This window comes from Procambarus clarkii, chromosome 13 (genome assembly GCF_040958095.1).
Source record: "Procambarus clarkii isolate CNS0578487 chromosome 13, FALCON_Pclarkii_2.0, whole genome shotgun sequence".
Lineage (NCBI taxonomy): Eukaryota > Metazoa > Arthropoda > Malacostraca > Decapoda > Cambaridae > Procambarus > Procambarus clarkii.
The window spans coordinates 5,072,472-5,088,703 of record NC_091162.1 but is presented as its reverse complement, the minus strand read 5'-3'; the positions used below and the strand labels follow the sequence as shown (position 1 = coordinate 5,088,703).

The 16,232-nt window shown below is 41.5% G+C and overlaps 1 protein-coding gene across 3 annotated transcripts in view; it reads right to left on the bottom strand.

Annotated features, from left to right (window-relative positions):
• Positions 1–4,165: 4,165 nt before the first annotated feature.
• Positions 4,166–16,232, bottom strand: part of LOC123751669 (putative zinc finger protein 66) — a 45,789-nt gene continuing 33,722 nt past the window's right edge. Inside the window, exons 1-2 of one of the 3 annotated variants that reach the window (XM_069323560.1) lie at positions 12,421–15,990; positions 4,166–9,560 (exon numbers count right to left, since the gene is read on the bottom strand). In XM_069323560.1, the coding sequence (XP_069179661.1) occupies positions 8,190–9,125 (936 nt within the window). In that variant the 5' untranslated portion in view covers positions 9,126–9,560; positions 12,421–15,990 and the 3' untranslated portion in view covers positions 4,166–8,189. The other 2 variants (XM_045733757.2, XM_045733756.2) reach the window with 2 other exon arrangements.

The following is a 16,232-nucleotide window of genomic DNA, read 5'->3' as shown; positions in this document are numbered from 1 at the left end:
AGCTTCCTCGGGACTCTTGTAAACAGATGCCATGTTTAAAAAAAAATGGGGGGCAATATTCTCCGGTGTGAGAGCCACAGTACTGTGTAAGCAACCAAGGCAGGCACATGCAGCATGAGCTCACAGCACTGCTATTCAGCTTGTGACCACAGCATCGCCTAAAAATGTCAAAATAAATATGTAACTGCTATTATTTAGCGATGACAGTATTACAGAAGACCCCCTGACTGTGATAAAAATGACGAGGATTGTGATAATAGCAGCATTGTTGTGATAATTAGTGCTGTATGAGAGGAGTAATGCTGAGGGAGGGAGGGAGGTAGCGTTGTTTGTTGAATCTGTGTGGCCATCTGTTATTGTCTGCACTCACCATACCAGCTTAGTGGTTTGCTAGGGAGAACACAAATGTAGATACTTATATGTAACGTCTCTCAGAGTACCAGTTGCACCTCTGTTTTTCAACGGGGGTATTCTGCACATCCTGCCATGTCTTCTGGTTTCATGTGATGTTATTTCTGTGTGCAGGTTTGGGACCAGCCCCTCTAATATTTTCCACGTGTAAATTATTATGTACCTCTCCCGCCTGCGCTCAAGGGAGTACAGTTTTAGGCTCTTTAGTCGGTCCCAATAGTTTAGATGTTTTACTGAGTGGATTCTAGCAGTAAAGGACCTCTGCACGCTCTCCAGGTCAGCAATTTCTCCAGCTTTGAAAGGTGCTGTCATTGTGCAGCAGTACTCCACTCTAGAGAGCACAAGCATTTTGAAAAGTATCATCATCGGTATAGCATCTCTAGTGTGAAAAGTTCTTGTTATCCAACCTGTCATTTTTCTTGCAGTTGTGACGGCTACTTTATTGTGTTCTTTAAAGGTAAGGTCTTCCGACATGAGTACACCCAGATCCTTTACATTGCCTTTTGGTTCAATGTTATGATTTGCCTGAGTTTTGTACGTGGTTTCCGTTTTTATATTTTCATTTTTTCCATGGCGCATGAGCTGGAACTTATCTTCGTTAAACACCATATTATTTTCTGTAGCCCATAGAAAGACCTGATCTACATCTGACTGGAGGATCGCCGTGTCCTCTATGTTGCCTACTCTCATGAAGATCCTAGTGTCATCTGCAAAGGATGATACAGTGCTATAGGTTGTGTTCTTGTCTATGTCCGATATGAGGATGAGAAAAAGTACTGGAACAAGCACAGTACCCTGGGGGACTGAGCTCTTCACGGTTGATGGGCTGGATTTTATTTTGTTGACTATTACACATTGGGTTCTGTTGGTCAGGAAATTGTAGATCCATCTGCTTATTTTTCCGGTAATTCCTTTTGAACGCATTTTATGTGCAATAACACCATGGTCACATTTATCAAAAGCTTTTGCGAAATCTGTGTAAATTACATCAGCGTTTTGTTTGTCTTCCATAGCATCTAATGCCATATCATAGTGGTCCAGCAACTGCGACAGGCAAGAGCGCCCTGTTCTGAAACCATGTTGTCCAGGGTTATGGAGATGCTGTGATTCCATGTATTTTGTGATCTTACTTCTTAGCACTCTCTCAAAAATTTTTATGATGTGCGATGTTAGTGCTATCAGTCTGTAATTTTTTGCCTCTGCCTTATTTCCTCCTTTATGAAGTGGTGCTATCTCTGCTGTTTTTAGTATATCAGGAATAACGCCAGTATCTAGGCTTTGTCTCCACAGAATGTGGAGGGCCTGCGATAGTGGTTTTTTACAGTTCTTTATGAGTATGGAGTTCCAAGAATCCGGGCCTGGTGCAGAGTGCATAGGCATACTGTTTATGGCTTCTTCAAAATCCAGTGGGGATAGGGTGACGTCTGATATATGATTTGATGTTGGTATCGTATCCATGAAAAACTCATTTGGGTTATCAATCTTTAGTGTATTTAATGGTTCATTGAAAACAGAGTCGTACTGCTTCCTCAGTAGCTCGTTCATTTCTTTGTTGTCATCGGTGAAAGTTCCATCTCCCTTTCGCAGGGGCCCGATACTATATGTGGTTTTTTATCTTGATTTTGCATAGGAGAAAAAATATTTCGGATTTCTCTCTATTTCACTGATGGCCTTTTGCTCTCTTTGCCTCTCCTGGGTTTTGTATGATTCTTGTAGCTTCCGTTCAATTGTTTCTATTTCTCTACCTAACCTTCTTCGCCGTTCTTGAGATAGGGTGCGACTCTCAAGTTGTTCCGCGATTCGTTTTCTTCGCCTATATAGGGAACGACGTTCCCGTTCCAATCTGCATCTTCCTCTTTTTTCTTAGGGCTATGCAGTTTGAACATATTTCTAGGGCTACTGAGCTTATTTTTTCCAGACACTGGTTCAGGTTTGCATTTTCTAGCTGTTCTTCCCAGTTTATTTCTGTGAAGTCCTGGTTTATTTGCTCCCAGTTTATCTGTTTATTATTGAAGTTGAATTTGCTGAAATCTCCTCCACCGGGAATCTGGACTGGTTTTGAAGGTCTACTCCCCATGGTTGTCATAACTTCAATTAAGTTGTGATCTGAGTAACAGGTATTTGTAATCATTATGTTCCTGATCAATTCATCATTATTAGTGAAAATGAGGTCTAGCGTGTTCTCCTTCCTAGTTGGTTCTACTATTTGCTGGTTTAAGGCAAACCTGTCGCACATCCGTAGCAGGTCATTTGCATGTGCCTGTTCATTTAGGCTACTTCCTGGTATTCTTTCTGATATTACTGTATTAGCCAGGTGCTTCCATTTCAGGTGCCGTAGGTTGAAGTCCCCAAGCAGGATGATGTTCGGAGCTGGATTTGTGAGGTTTTCCAAGCAGTGTTCTATTTTCATTAGTTGGTCTTTAAACTGCTGAGGGTTTGCCGCCGGTGACTTATATACAAGGACAATAACTACATTTAAAATCTCTATTTTGATTATCAGCACTTCCACCATATCATTTGAGGTGTTTAGCAGCTCAGTACAGATGAGTGTGTCTTTGATGTAGAGGCTGACCCCACCCTAAGCCGGTGTTTCCTATCACATCTGAAAAGATTGTACTCTGAGATCCATATTTCACCATCATGGTAGTCCTTTGTGTGGGTTTCTGTTAGGGCTGCAAACACTGCATTTGCCTCATGAAGGAGACCATCTATAAAGTGAACTTTGTTGGATTTGCATGTTTTTATACCCTGGATGTTGGCAAATATAAATGATGTTATCGTGTTAGTGGCCACACACAGTCAGAAAATGACGCCACAACCCTCCCTCCCACAGCCTTACTCCTCCCTCCATGGAGCACAGCGCTAAATATCACCACAATCCTGCTATTATCAGAATCCTGGTCAGTTTTATCACAGTCAGGGGGCTTCAGTAATACTACCACTGCTAAATAATAGCAGTATCATTTATATTATGGTATTTGTAGGCGATGCTGTGGTCACAAGCTGAACAGCGGTGCTGTGAGCTTGTGCTGCGTGCGCCAGCCTTGGTGGCTTGCTCAATACTGACGCTGTAACACCCAAGAATGTTGGCCTGGATTTTTTTTCTAGGTGGCATCTGGCAACTATCGATCGTGTCTGTACTATAGCTGCCCCTATCCCAGGCGGGGCGTTTAAATTATAGCGCTAGACACGAAATCATATATAAATGATGTGCGCGGTTTCGGTTTTGTCACTGATATCATTTATATATGATATGCGCGGTTTGAGGGTTAAGGGTTAAGAGAAGTGATGTCAGGATTGGAAGAGTTTTTGCCAAAATTAATATTTCATATCCTAGCACATTAATTAAAGTCTCAAGACTGAGGAGAGAGAGCTCACTAATTTATGTTCATTGATATTACTTTTACATGTTTTCTTTGTAAATATATAATTAGTATTACACACAATTTAGGTGTTTCTGTACTCTTTTGGGGATTTCCTGTAGAAATCTAACAGAAGGCTCATCTAATAAATCCCTAACAGTACAACCCAAGTGAAACTACACATAAGGCAAAATTCTTAGCCTAGATAAAGGTGTGCAGAAGACTATAGCACAGACCACTGGGTAGTAAGATTGCATCACAGTTAAGTGTTTTGTAGCTTGTTTACTCAGTACTTTTAAATTCTGGCTTTTAAATTCTGAATGTTCATTTAATTTAATTTAGTCTTATAATGTTTTGGTGTTGATGAATTCTTGGTAAAGGATTATTCCATGTATCTTAAGATGTGTATTTCTATTTATGTACAGTATTAATGTATTCCATGTATTTCTATTAATTACTTAATTACAAGTCGACAATTTCAAATTTTGTATTACCATAGCCTAATGACATGCATCTAATATTTACTAAAGAACAGATTATTGAAATATAACTTATAAAAAATGATGTCCTGCAGAGCATAATTCTACATAAAGCTATGAATACAAAGTTACCTTTATGGGACACATAGGACAACTCAGTAGTTTTATGATTAAGCTTACCGTCTCCAAATAATATGCTGGATTAGTGGAAAGTTGATATCCTGATATGTATCTTATCAACCCATCCTCTTGTTTAGGTAGTATCTATAGTGACAGTCATCAATAGTCACGAATTCATATGTACTTATAGATACTAATATACTGACTAGTAAGGAATTCTTTTAAAATAAATTAAGCTAAAAACAAACTTAAATATTCCTAGACCTAATATAGCACACATATGTACTATATTAGGTCTCGACTATTGTGTATTAGGCCTAGGAAGGTAAGGTTAGGTTAGATTAGTGTGTCAAGGCAACCCAAGTTAACACTTTCGCTCGGTAACGACACAGCATTGCGTCGTTTTTTTTAGTAGACGTAATCCCAGTAACGACACAGCATTGCGTCGTTTATTAAAATATTTGCCAAAAATCTGGGTTTTATCCAATTTGGGGGGACCCGTTTTAAAATGCGCGCCAACGTCTTCCCGTTTTCCTTGTTAGGCCTCGTGGCCCCCAAGCGGCGCGGTACACGCCGTAGGCCCATTGTTTTCACTCCACTATTGTGACCGGTGTCGCCTCCCCTCGTGTCTCAAACGTGTGAACATTTCGGCTATTTTCCGTGGCTATATTTCTTACTGCGGCTTTAGAAACATCTGCACTTACTCCACGATGGATAGTGATCATGAACAAGGCCCTTCCAGGAAGAAATTTGCGAAAGAAGGGCGTGAAAAGGAGAAGCTAAGTAGTGTACAAGAGAAATACAAGCGAGTCAGACTAACACCCTCTATGTTTCAGACTGTATTTGACGATTTGTCAGAGTTATCTAGTGAGGAAAGTGTTGTTGAGACCAACACTGATGAAGGTAGTGAATGTATAGAAACAGAGATGGCCGAGGAGGATTTTGGTAGTGATGGAAGTGACGATTCTGAGGTTGAGACTGCCACTCGTGCACAGCGAGGTACTGGAGCTCGTGCCAGAGCCAGACTTACCACACGTACCCCACCACCAACAGATTCTGATGAAGGGTGGTGTAGTGACAATACTCCACCCTTTGTGGACAATTTTACAGGTACACCAGGCTTGACTGTTCCTGTACCTACCCCTGCTATGGTTTTATTCAACTATTTCTCACTCAAAGCTTGTTGAAATATATTGCTTATGAAACTAATTTGTATGCTTCTCAAACTAAGGCACGTACTGGGAAAACGACAAACAAGAGATGGGAACCAGTGACAGTGAAAGACATTGCCAGATATTTGGGACTGATGATCTTGATGGGTATTTGCCCATTGCCAAGACTTAGAATGTATTGGCAAACAAACAGATTCTGGCACATACCTTGTTTCAACACCTTTATGACTGGTAAACGATTTGAAATGATTGCAAAGTATTTTCATATTTATAACAATAAGTCCAAACCACAAAGCCAAAAAGTTGACAGACTTATCAAAATTCGCTCAGTCATGCAATATCTCGTAAATAGATTCAAAACAATATACATTCCCCAGAAAAATTTGAGTTTGGATGAAGGGACAATGCCATGGTGTGGCCATCTATCTTTCAAGACCTATAATCCCAATAAACCTAATAAATATGGAATAAAGCTCTACATGCTAGCTGAATCCAAGACTGGCTACATTTGTGATTTTGAAATATATTCAGGAATTGGGAAAACGACGAATGAAACCATAATGGGCTTGATTGAACCACTGAAGAACCAAGGTTACCATTTATATATGGACAACTATTATAACTCGGTTCGGTTGAGTGAATTGCTGCTTGAATTAGGGGTATACACCTGTGGTACCATCAGAATGTAGCGTGGTGCACCTAAATCCCTTCAGATGCAAGCATAGGGTAAAGTGCCAGTAGATTAAACTTTATTCAAACGCAAGGACAATACTTTCATAATTTTGTGGAAAGATAAACAGTTGTTTCACTCATAACAACTTGCCACAATGCAGATACGCAACAAGTTGAACGTAGAAAACGAGTATGGAATCGTGATGAACATCCTCAGTGTGAACAGGCCAAATGCAATCTGTGACTACAATACAAACATGAAAGGTGTTGATCACTTTGACCAAATGGTCAAATATTATCACTTCACAAGGAAAAGTCACAAATGGACGAAGAAAATGACCTTCTATTTTATGCAAATGGCTATCCACAATGCTTATGTGATGTACAAATATTACACAACAGATAGAAGGAAACTGACATTACTCCATTTCCATGACCAAGTCATTTCGGCACTACTGTTCTTTAAGGCTAGTAACTGACCTCAGGAAAATGATGACATCCCACATCCTGCTGATGTCAATGCCACTGGAACCAATGTTGCAACACCCGGACCATCAACACCCGGACCTTCAACAGCAGGACCTTCAGGTGTGAGGCGCCCACTATTCACTTCACCTGTACCTGCAGATTTACCTTCATCGTCTGAGTCAGAAGATGAGACTCTGATTATCCCTAGTGGTGCTTCTGCAAGGACAAAACCCCGTATTGTGGATAATCCAGAATGCCTCAACAGAAACTTGTCGCATACCTAAGTAAAGATACAGAAGCGTCTGAGGTGCCGCATGTGTGCAGAATGTCGGGTAAAAGGAGGGACACACACTATAAGTGCAAGACATGTGATGTTCCACTGTGTCCTGCACCATGCTACAGCAAATACCATCGAAAGAGACAATTCTGGGCTGATAAGCAGTAATGCTTGCCCACCATCCACTCCACCTATACAAAACATGAGTTGACCCTGCAGGAAACGTTTTCCAAGAGCAGGTGGAGTGGATAAAACAAATGTTCAACCCATGTCATGCTCCACAAACAACACTGAAGTGGTAAGTACAAAAAGTTGTAGTTTTTTGTATTTTTTTTTCATACTTCCGTGTATTGTACTGGCAATATTGTTCTTCAATTGGCCTTTATATGCATATATCCATCTAAAGCATTCTATTAGGAACAATTTCATACCTAAATGAGCGCTGTAACACAAAAATTGAGATTAGCAACCGGAAAAAATACTAAACATTTGTGAGTAGGAATTGGGAGTGTAGCAGGAAGGCGTCTGGGCGCTCCCTTGCAGCTAATGCGTGGCCTGTCTTCAACTTGTCCGCGGGTGGAGCGTGACCCAGTTTTTTATTTTTTATGCTAATATTCCTCTAGAGAATTCTATTGCGAACCCATTAATACCAAAATGAAAGACCTATGACGAAAATTGAGGTGACCAGAGTGAAAAGAGTGAACACATTTTATCGCTTTTGCGCGCTCCTTGGTAACTCTTTCTCACTTTCTCTGCTGCGGGTAATTAGCCAGGCTTTTGGAGTTTATATGCATTTGGTGCTCTAGAGAATTCTATTGCAAACACATTGATACCAAATTTAATATCTTAGGATGAGAATTGAGGTGACAAAGTTGAAAAGACTATACAGTTTTCAGAATTAACGCGTGCTCCCGTGAAACGCTGAGGCCCACCCGGGGTAGTGGAGGGCTGGCGCGCCGGGTGCGTGAAAGTGTTAAAAAACATAGTTTTCCAGTTTGTCCAACTCAATAGTTCAGATTTCCATTTTCTAATTTTGTTGTACGTCGGTATATATACTATGGTCCTCATTGTTACTATATATACTACCAAAACAGGAGGATGGGCTAATCTGATATAATACTGTACTAATTAAATGAATAGCACTCAAGATTTATCTAACATACACACCATATGGTGCCTTTTAAACTTTGTTTACTATGACTTTTTCCCACAAGACAAGATTCCAGGCTTAATGAGGATTATCACTTGAATGTGCTAATATGTGACGTACCATATAACTACGATGCCTAAATCTTTTCCCACACTCAGCACACTCTAAACGCTTATAATTTGTATGCACCAACATGTGACTCTTTACATATTGAAGACTACCGAATCTTTTCCCACACTCTGGACACTCATGAGGTTTATCACCTGTATGCACCAACATGTGAGTTTTCTTAGTTTTAAGAAGCCTGAATCTTTTCCCACACTCTGGACACTCATGAGGTTTTTCACCCGTATGAACTAACATGTGAGCTTTCACAGCTGAACGATGCCTAAAACTTTTCCCACACACTGAACACTTATGAGGTTTTTCACCTGTATGCACCAACATATGAGTCTTCAAAGTTTCAAGATGTGTGAACCTCTTCCAACACTCTGGACACTCATGCGGTTTCTCACCCGTATGCCTCAACATGTGAGTCTTCAAATTTCTAAGTTCAATGTAACTTTTCCCACACTCTAAACACTTGTGCGGTTTATCACTTGCATGCACCAACATGTGGCTCTTCATACCTCCAAGCTGAATGAATCTTTTCCCACACTCTGGACACTTATGAGGTTTATCACCCGTATGCAGTGACATGTGATTCTTGATAGATCCAAGATGACGAAATCTTTTTCCACACTCTGGACACTCATGAGGTTTATCATCTGTATGCACCAACATGTGAGTCTTCATAGATCTAAGTTTGACCCTTTTCCCACATTCTGGACATTCACGAGGTTTATCATCTGTATGCAGCAGCATGTGATTCTTAATAGATCCAAGATGACGGAATCTTTTTCCACACTCTGGACACTCGTGAGGTTTTTCACCAGTATGCACTAACATGTGAGTTTTCATGTGTCCAAGTTCACCAAATCTTTTCCCACACTCTGGACACTGGTGATGTTTCATTTTCTTTATAAACAAGTAGTTTGTGTGACGGTTATCTCCTGATGACTATAGGAGTTATCTTGTTACTTGGGGTATCTACTAGAGATAAAACACTTGTTGCTGTTGGGTAGGATAATAAAACCAGGGTGCTATCTTACCATTGGTGTAGAATAGGGAGCCACAGAGGTCATTCCTAGAGGTGCAGATGCATGGACAATGGAAGAGGATTCCTACTGTCACCTCCTGCTTGGGGCACAATCAAGTAGTGAATGAAGACATCAGGAGGGAGATATGAAGATGCAAAAGGTGACAGCAGAGGCCAATCCTGGTGGAGTAGAAGCACAGACAATGGAGGTGGTGTCCTGTGTTTCCTCTTTCTGCCAGCTGGGTTCGTCTCTCAGCAGCCACGGCAGCAACAATCACAGAGACAGGCTCCGACCCCCAGCCATGTTGAATCTTCAAGTGACATAGGACAACAACATTAAGGTGTTGTATTGATAATGGCATCCCATGCTATAGTTTTATACAAATCTCTTGAAAATTATCTGAGAAAACTTGTAAGTATTAATTCATAGCAAAATTGTCAAATACATATAAAATGGAAGAACTGTAGTGTATTATGGTTAAAATAATAATGATTATAATAATAATAATAATAAAAATAATAATATTTCATTGCAAAAATTCTAAAGGATACCTGGAGCATACATGGACTGTGTTTCAAGAGTTCTATACTCACCTAGCCCGGTCTGAGGCCAAGCTTGACTTGTGATAACTTGGTCCAACAGGTTGTTGCTTAGAGTGGCTCGCTGGCCCACATATCCACTACAAGCTGATTGGTCCGGTACTTCTTGCAAGAATCTGTCCGAGTGCCTCTTGAATATCTCTACTTTCATTCCGATAATATTTATAATGCTTGCAGGGAGGGTGTTGAACAGCCATGCACCCCCTGATGTTCAGTGTTCTCTGATTGTGCCTATGGCACCTCTACTCTTCAATGGTTCTATGCTGCATTTCTTTACATATCTTTTACCCCAGTACATTGTTATTTTACTGTGTAAATTAGAGACCTGGCCCTCCAGTATCTTTCATGAATGTACAGTATTATTTGATACCTTTCTCGTCTCCTTTCCATAGATTATATTTTGAGAGCTTTGAGAAGGTCCCAATAATTTAGATGTTTTATCGCTTCTATGCGTGCCGTATATGTACTCTGTATTCCCTCTAATTCCAATGTCTCTCGTGCTCTGAAAGGGGAAGTGAGTACCGAGCAATAATCAAGGCGGGACAGCACCAGTAGTTTAAAGTGTTAGCGTTGCTGTGGGGTTCCTGGATTTGAACGTTCTCATAATCCATCCTATCATTTTCCAGGCCGCCGCTGAATTTGCTCGGTTATGTTCACTAAATGTCACGTCATTAGACATAATTCCCAGATCTTTTACATGTTGCTTTCCTTCTATGAGGAGGTTTGTTTGTGACCTGTACCTTGTGTTTTGTTTAAGTTTCTCGTTTCCACCACACCTAAGTACCTGGAACTTGTTACCGTTAAACATCACAATATTTTTATTTGCCCAGTCGAATAGTGGAACCCTGACTTATGAATGCCCCTACTTATGAATTTTTTGAGTTATGACTGCAATTTTGTCAGAAAATTTGACTCGACTTAAGACCTTTCCCTCGACTTCCGACTTTGTTGATAAACGTATGGGTCGATGGATATATAATTATTAACCACTAAACTGTGCAACGCGCCTGCAGGCCCTCGACAGGGGGTGTGCAACTCGCCTCCGGGATCTTATATTTTTAGTGAATGATTCAAAACTCCCGCGGCTACATGGGGTTCATATCAGCTTCCTCAGGGCTCCTGTAAACATATGCTCTCCTAAAAAAAAATCATGGACAACATTCCCGGGTGTGAGAGCCTCGGTACTGAGTGAGCAACCAAGGCTGGCACACGCAGCATGAGCTCACAGCACTGCTGTTCAGCTTCTGACCACAGCATCGCCTAATAATGTCAAAATATATATATAACTGGTATTATTTAGCCATGATAGTATTACACAAGAGCTTGAGTGTGATAATAACTGTGTACAATGTTCAAATATCAGTGAATCAATGCTGTTCACCATGTTCACAGCGCTAGCCACAGCACCACAGCATTATTTCGTCCATCTAGGAATCTTCAAACGACTTCATATGTTACTTTACAAAACAAAATTGTGGTCAATTATTCATTTACAGGATTTAGTGACCAGGATTGTGATAATAGGAGGATTGTGGTGATAATTAGTGCTGTGCATAGTATTGTGGGAGGACGAAGTATGGTGAGGGAGGGAAGGAATCCAGATAGCGTCTCTGTGTGGGGCAGCCACTCTTCTTTTGCTCACCATACTAGCTTAGTGGTTCGCTATAGTGAACACATATGTACATGGGTATATACAATGTGTATGTATATAGTATAATAACAGCAACAGGAGTATGTTAGGAGGAGCCATTTTGGTGAGGGAGGCGGCGTCATAATCATAGAATCGTCTGCTGGCTGCTGTGTGATTTCTCATGCAGTGTATGCTTGCCACTGTGCTGTTTGAACACAATACCGGCTTGCTTGCATAGTTATGGTGAATAAAACATGTAGATACATATACATAATGTGTGTAAATAGTGTAATACAAACAATAACAGTATGGTGGGAAAAGTAATGTTGGTGAGTAAGGTGTAAGGAGTAAATGAGGTGCTGGAGGAGTGAGGGAGAGCTGGCTGGATGTGGCAGCTCACACTCACAGAGTTCTGAGTGTGTTGACGGTTATCTTGAGATGATTTTGGGGCTTTAGTGTCCCCGCGGCCCGGTCCTCGACCAGGCCTCTACTCCCAGGAAGCAGCCCATGATAGCTGACTAACTCCCAGGTACCTATTTTACTGCTAGGTAACATGTGCATAGGGTGAAAGAAACTCTGCCCATTGTTTCTCACCGGCACCCGGGATCGAACCCGGGACCACAAGATCACGTGTCCAGCTTGCTGTTCGCTCGGCTCGCCTTGTGAATAAATACGGTGAATGTATATAACGTGTGATAGTGTATAATGTGTAATTATGTTGTAAATATACATAAATGAACATGAAACATTGGATATATGAGCAATATATGTGGACACATTTGAGAGACATATAACACAGTGTCTTGGGACAGTACGGATGTTCTACTGCCATAAAATTGTATACTTGTTCATTATACATAGGATTAGCAAGAAAAACAAAAATGTATTTGGAAATAAATGTACGCAAAAAAAATAACAAAAAAATATTTGTGGCAACTCACGCATGTTGAATCTGGCGGGCGACTGCCTCCGGGAGTCTACGTCACGGGCGACCACCAAATCGTGACGTTACACGCCATTTTCTGGACCCCATTGTAGCCAAAGTAATTACAATTTTGATTTTTTTTTACGTATCTGCGATCAGGGAAACGTATTTAACATTTTCAAAAACAAAAAGAATTTTTTCCCAAGAATTTATTTCCTGCGCACAGAGGGGGGTGCCGTATTTGGAAGGCAAGCAGCACAGTGGTTAACCCTTAAATGGCGCCTGGCTATTTATCATGTGTCACTCACAGGCGCATACCAAAAAAAAAAAAAAAAAAAAATTATTTTTTCTTCCTAACCTGTTAATTTGTGTTCACTGATCATATGAAAAATAATAAAAAATCATAAGTGGCATATATTACCCGCTATAGGGCGGGGAAGTCTGGCAAAAGAAACAGGCGCTGACTCAGCAAGCGTCCCAGACAGTCTGTTGCTCGCCAGCTGTCAGGCCGGAGTTCCCACAAAGAGATAATTACCTAATTATTTCAGTGTCTGATTGATTTTTCATAGTTTTTTTGCTGTAATATTATTCAATAGTGTGTAGTGTGATATATTTATATAATGAAATGAGTGAATCATCGCTGTACTCAAAAATATGGTGTGCATATTGTTGATTCAATTATGTTCATCAAACAGTGAACAAATACTTTGTTGGTTATTACACTATATACACAGGTTATATATAAGTATCTGCATGTTTGTTCACCATAACGAACCACTAAGTTGCTATTATGAGTCAAAAAGTAACGAGGAGTGACCGCCACACACCAGCCAGCCACTCACTCCCTCAACACCTCACTCGCCCACATTCTCCTACCCACCATACTGTTTCTGCTTTTATTTACTATATACAGATGCTATATATAAGTATCTACATTCATGTTCACCATAACAAACCACTAAGTTGGTATGCTGAGTGGCAGTAGCGGTGGCAGCCAGTGGCAGCCCGCCACTGGCTGCCACTCCCTCCCTCCCTCACCTCACCTGACTTGCCACCATTCTCCTCCCACCATACTGTACTGTTTTTGCTTTTATATACAGACGTTATATATAAGTATTTACATGTTTTGTTCACCATAACTGTACATCTAAGCTTGTATGGTGAGTAAAGGCACAAAGACGTAGCTACTCACACAGTCAGTTGGTGGCGGCCGCCCTCAAGGCCAGACGCACTAATATTTCTCCTCCAACAATACTTTTTGTGGTGTTATTACGCTATACACACATTATATATAAGTATCTAACTGTTTTATTCACCATACTTGTACAAGTAAACTGGTATGGTGCCCAAAGACCATAGTGGTCACCAGTAAACAACATGATATACCGTGCAGACGATGCACCTCCCTCACCAAAATGGCGGCTCCCAACCTATTCCTATTGCTGTTTATACCCTTTATACACACATTATATATAAGTATCTACATTTGTGTTCACCATAACGAACCACTAAGCTGGTATGGTGAGTGCAGTCAATAAAAGGTGGCCACACACAGTCAAAAGATGACGCCACCACCCTCCCTCCCACAGCATTACTCCTCCCTCCATGGAGCACAGCGCTAAATATCACCACAATCCTGCTATTATCAGAACCCTGGTCAGTTTTATCACAGTCAGGGGGCTTCTGTAATAATATCATTGCTAAATAATAGCAAGAACATGTATATTATGGCATTTTTAGGCGATGCTGTGGTCACAAGCTGAACAGTAGTGCTGTGAGCTCATGCTGCATGCATCAGGCTTGGTTGCTCACTCAATACTGAGGCCCCTCACACCTGGGAATTTGGCCCACGATTTTTTTTTGTTAAATGGCGTCTGTTTACAAGAGCCCTGATGAAGGTGTAGTGAACCCCGTGTATCCGCGGGTCATTTAAATCTTGCGCGGTACTCCAAAACATCATATGATGCCGAGTACAATTTACTGCAAGTCACTCAACGCATCATATGATGTCTTGCGCAACTAAAGGGTTAAATATCATGCCATGGGTCACAAGAAAGTCAGTGATAAGGTTCAATCTAAGAAAACACGTGAGGATGACCACAGAGGAAAAACCAAGAGATCATTCATAAACATGAAGATGGTGTGCGGATTGTTGATCTAGCTAGGCAGTACAACAAATCCATGTGTGTGTGTGTGTGTGTGGCCACGTCTGTGGTAGAAAATAATAATAATAAAAAAAAAAAAAAAAAAAAATCCATGTAACACTGTAAAAGTGTTTGGGTTAGTTTATTTAAAATATATATAGAGTACACGAGTCACAGACAAGGATCTGAGAGGCGCCAGTTGTCTGCCTTAGGAACTCTGGAGGGTGCTCTAGAATAGTTAGCTAACTGGGGACGGGATAACGGACTAGAGAGAGCTGTTTCCCCCGGCCTCGTTAGTTAACTGGGGGGTGGAATAATGGACAAGATAGAGCAATTTCCCCCACCCCCCGTTACAATGTTGGCAGCGGTGTTGAACAATGTTGTAGGTAGTTGGTGTTCTTTTAACATTGTTCAGTCCCACGTGTCTTTTTGCCGCTCAGGCGCTATCAGGGAGATCTTGACAGGTGTTTTACTTTCGCGATTTTGCGAGTTTTCAGGTTAGGAGATAGTGATTCTCTAGTGTTGTGGTTTAGTGATTGTGAGTTTTGTGGTGTTCAGGGAATGTTCACCAGAACTTGTGTGTGTAGTGATTTATGTTAGTAATAAGATTTGGCGATTTTGGAACTTAGCGGTTGGTGGGTAGTGGAGCTCACCTGAGTGTGACAGGTGACCTCGCATGTCCCACGGGGACACCCAGCCACCGCTGGTCTCCAGGTCAGTGGGGAGTGGCAGGTGTAGTTTTTAAGTAGTGGTTCTGCTCAGATTATTGCGATCGACTGTTTTACTCCATTTGAACGCAATAACCCGAGGTGTACTGGTCTGGTACAGCATGCTAGGGGGAGCCTTAGTATGTCAGTAGACTTCACGTTGGGGACGCTCGACGTTAGATAGTCTGGTCACAGGGGTGGCAACAGTTTGGAGTTGTTTACCGGCGGAGATGCTAGGGAGACACTCTGGGTCACGTAGGTGGCTGTAGGTTAAGGGTGGGAGTAACGGTTAATTATGTACTTAAGATTAGGAAAGGTATAGTTAAGTTTAGGCTAGTGTTTTGTCTATTAGTTTTGATTTTTTTTGTGACAAGTTAAAAGTAGTGATGACCTTATTCTCTCTTCTCTAACTTTCCTCTGTTACTGTCTTATGTTCCACCAAGTCAGTATCATTCAGAGTTAATTGGATTATTTTTAAAAAATTTAAGTGTAGTTGTTGCCAGGAGGAGAGCTTATAATTGGACTGTGTGAACCCTATACAAACTACAGGGTCACACAACAGCATGGAACACGGGTATTGTCGCCTTTATGTTCATTCACAGGTGGGAGCCAGAGGAGAGGCGCGACGCATATACAGAAGAGGGAGACGGCTGCCGTGTACCACACTCAGGGGCGTTTATCACCACCACCACGACCAGCCCCACTACCTGGAGGTCATGGCTCCACCACCACCACCACTACCCCGGGGACCCCAAGATGCAGTCCTCTCGGTCGGTCAACATTGGTCTACCCAGTGGACCCCAGGACGGACGGACCCCAGTGGACCCCAGGTCGTTCTGCAGACGACCCCAGACGACCCAGTAAAGATGGAAGAGGAACAACAACGATTCCAGTCTGTCCCACCAACACCGGTCTGCTCAGGATGGACCCCAGGACGGACGGACCCCAATGGACCCCAGGTCGCTTGTCAAAGACCC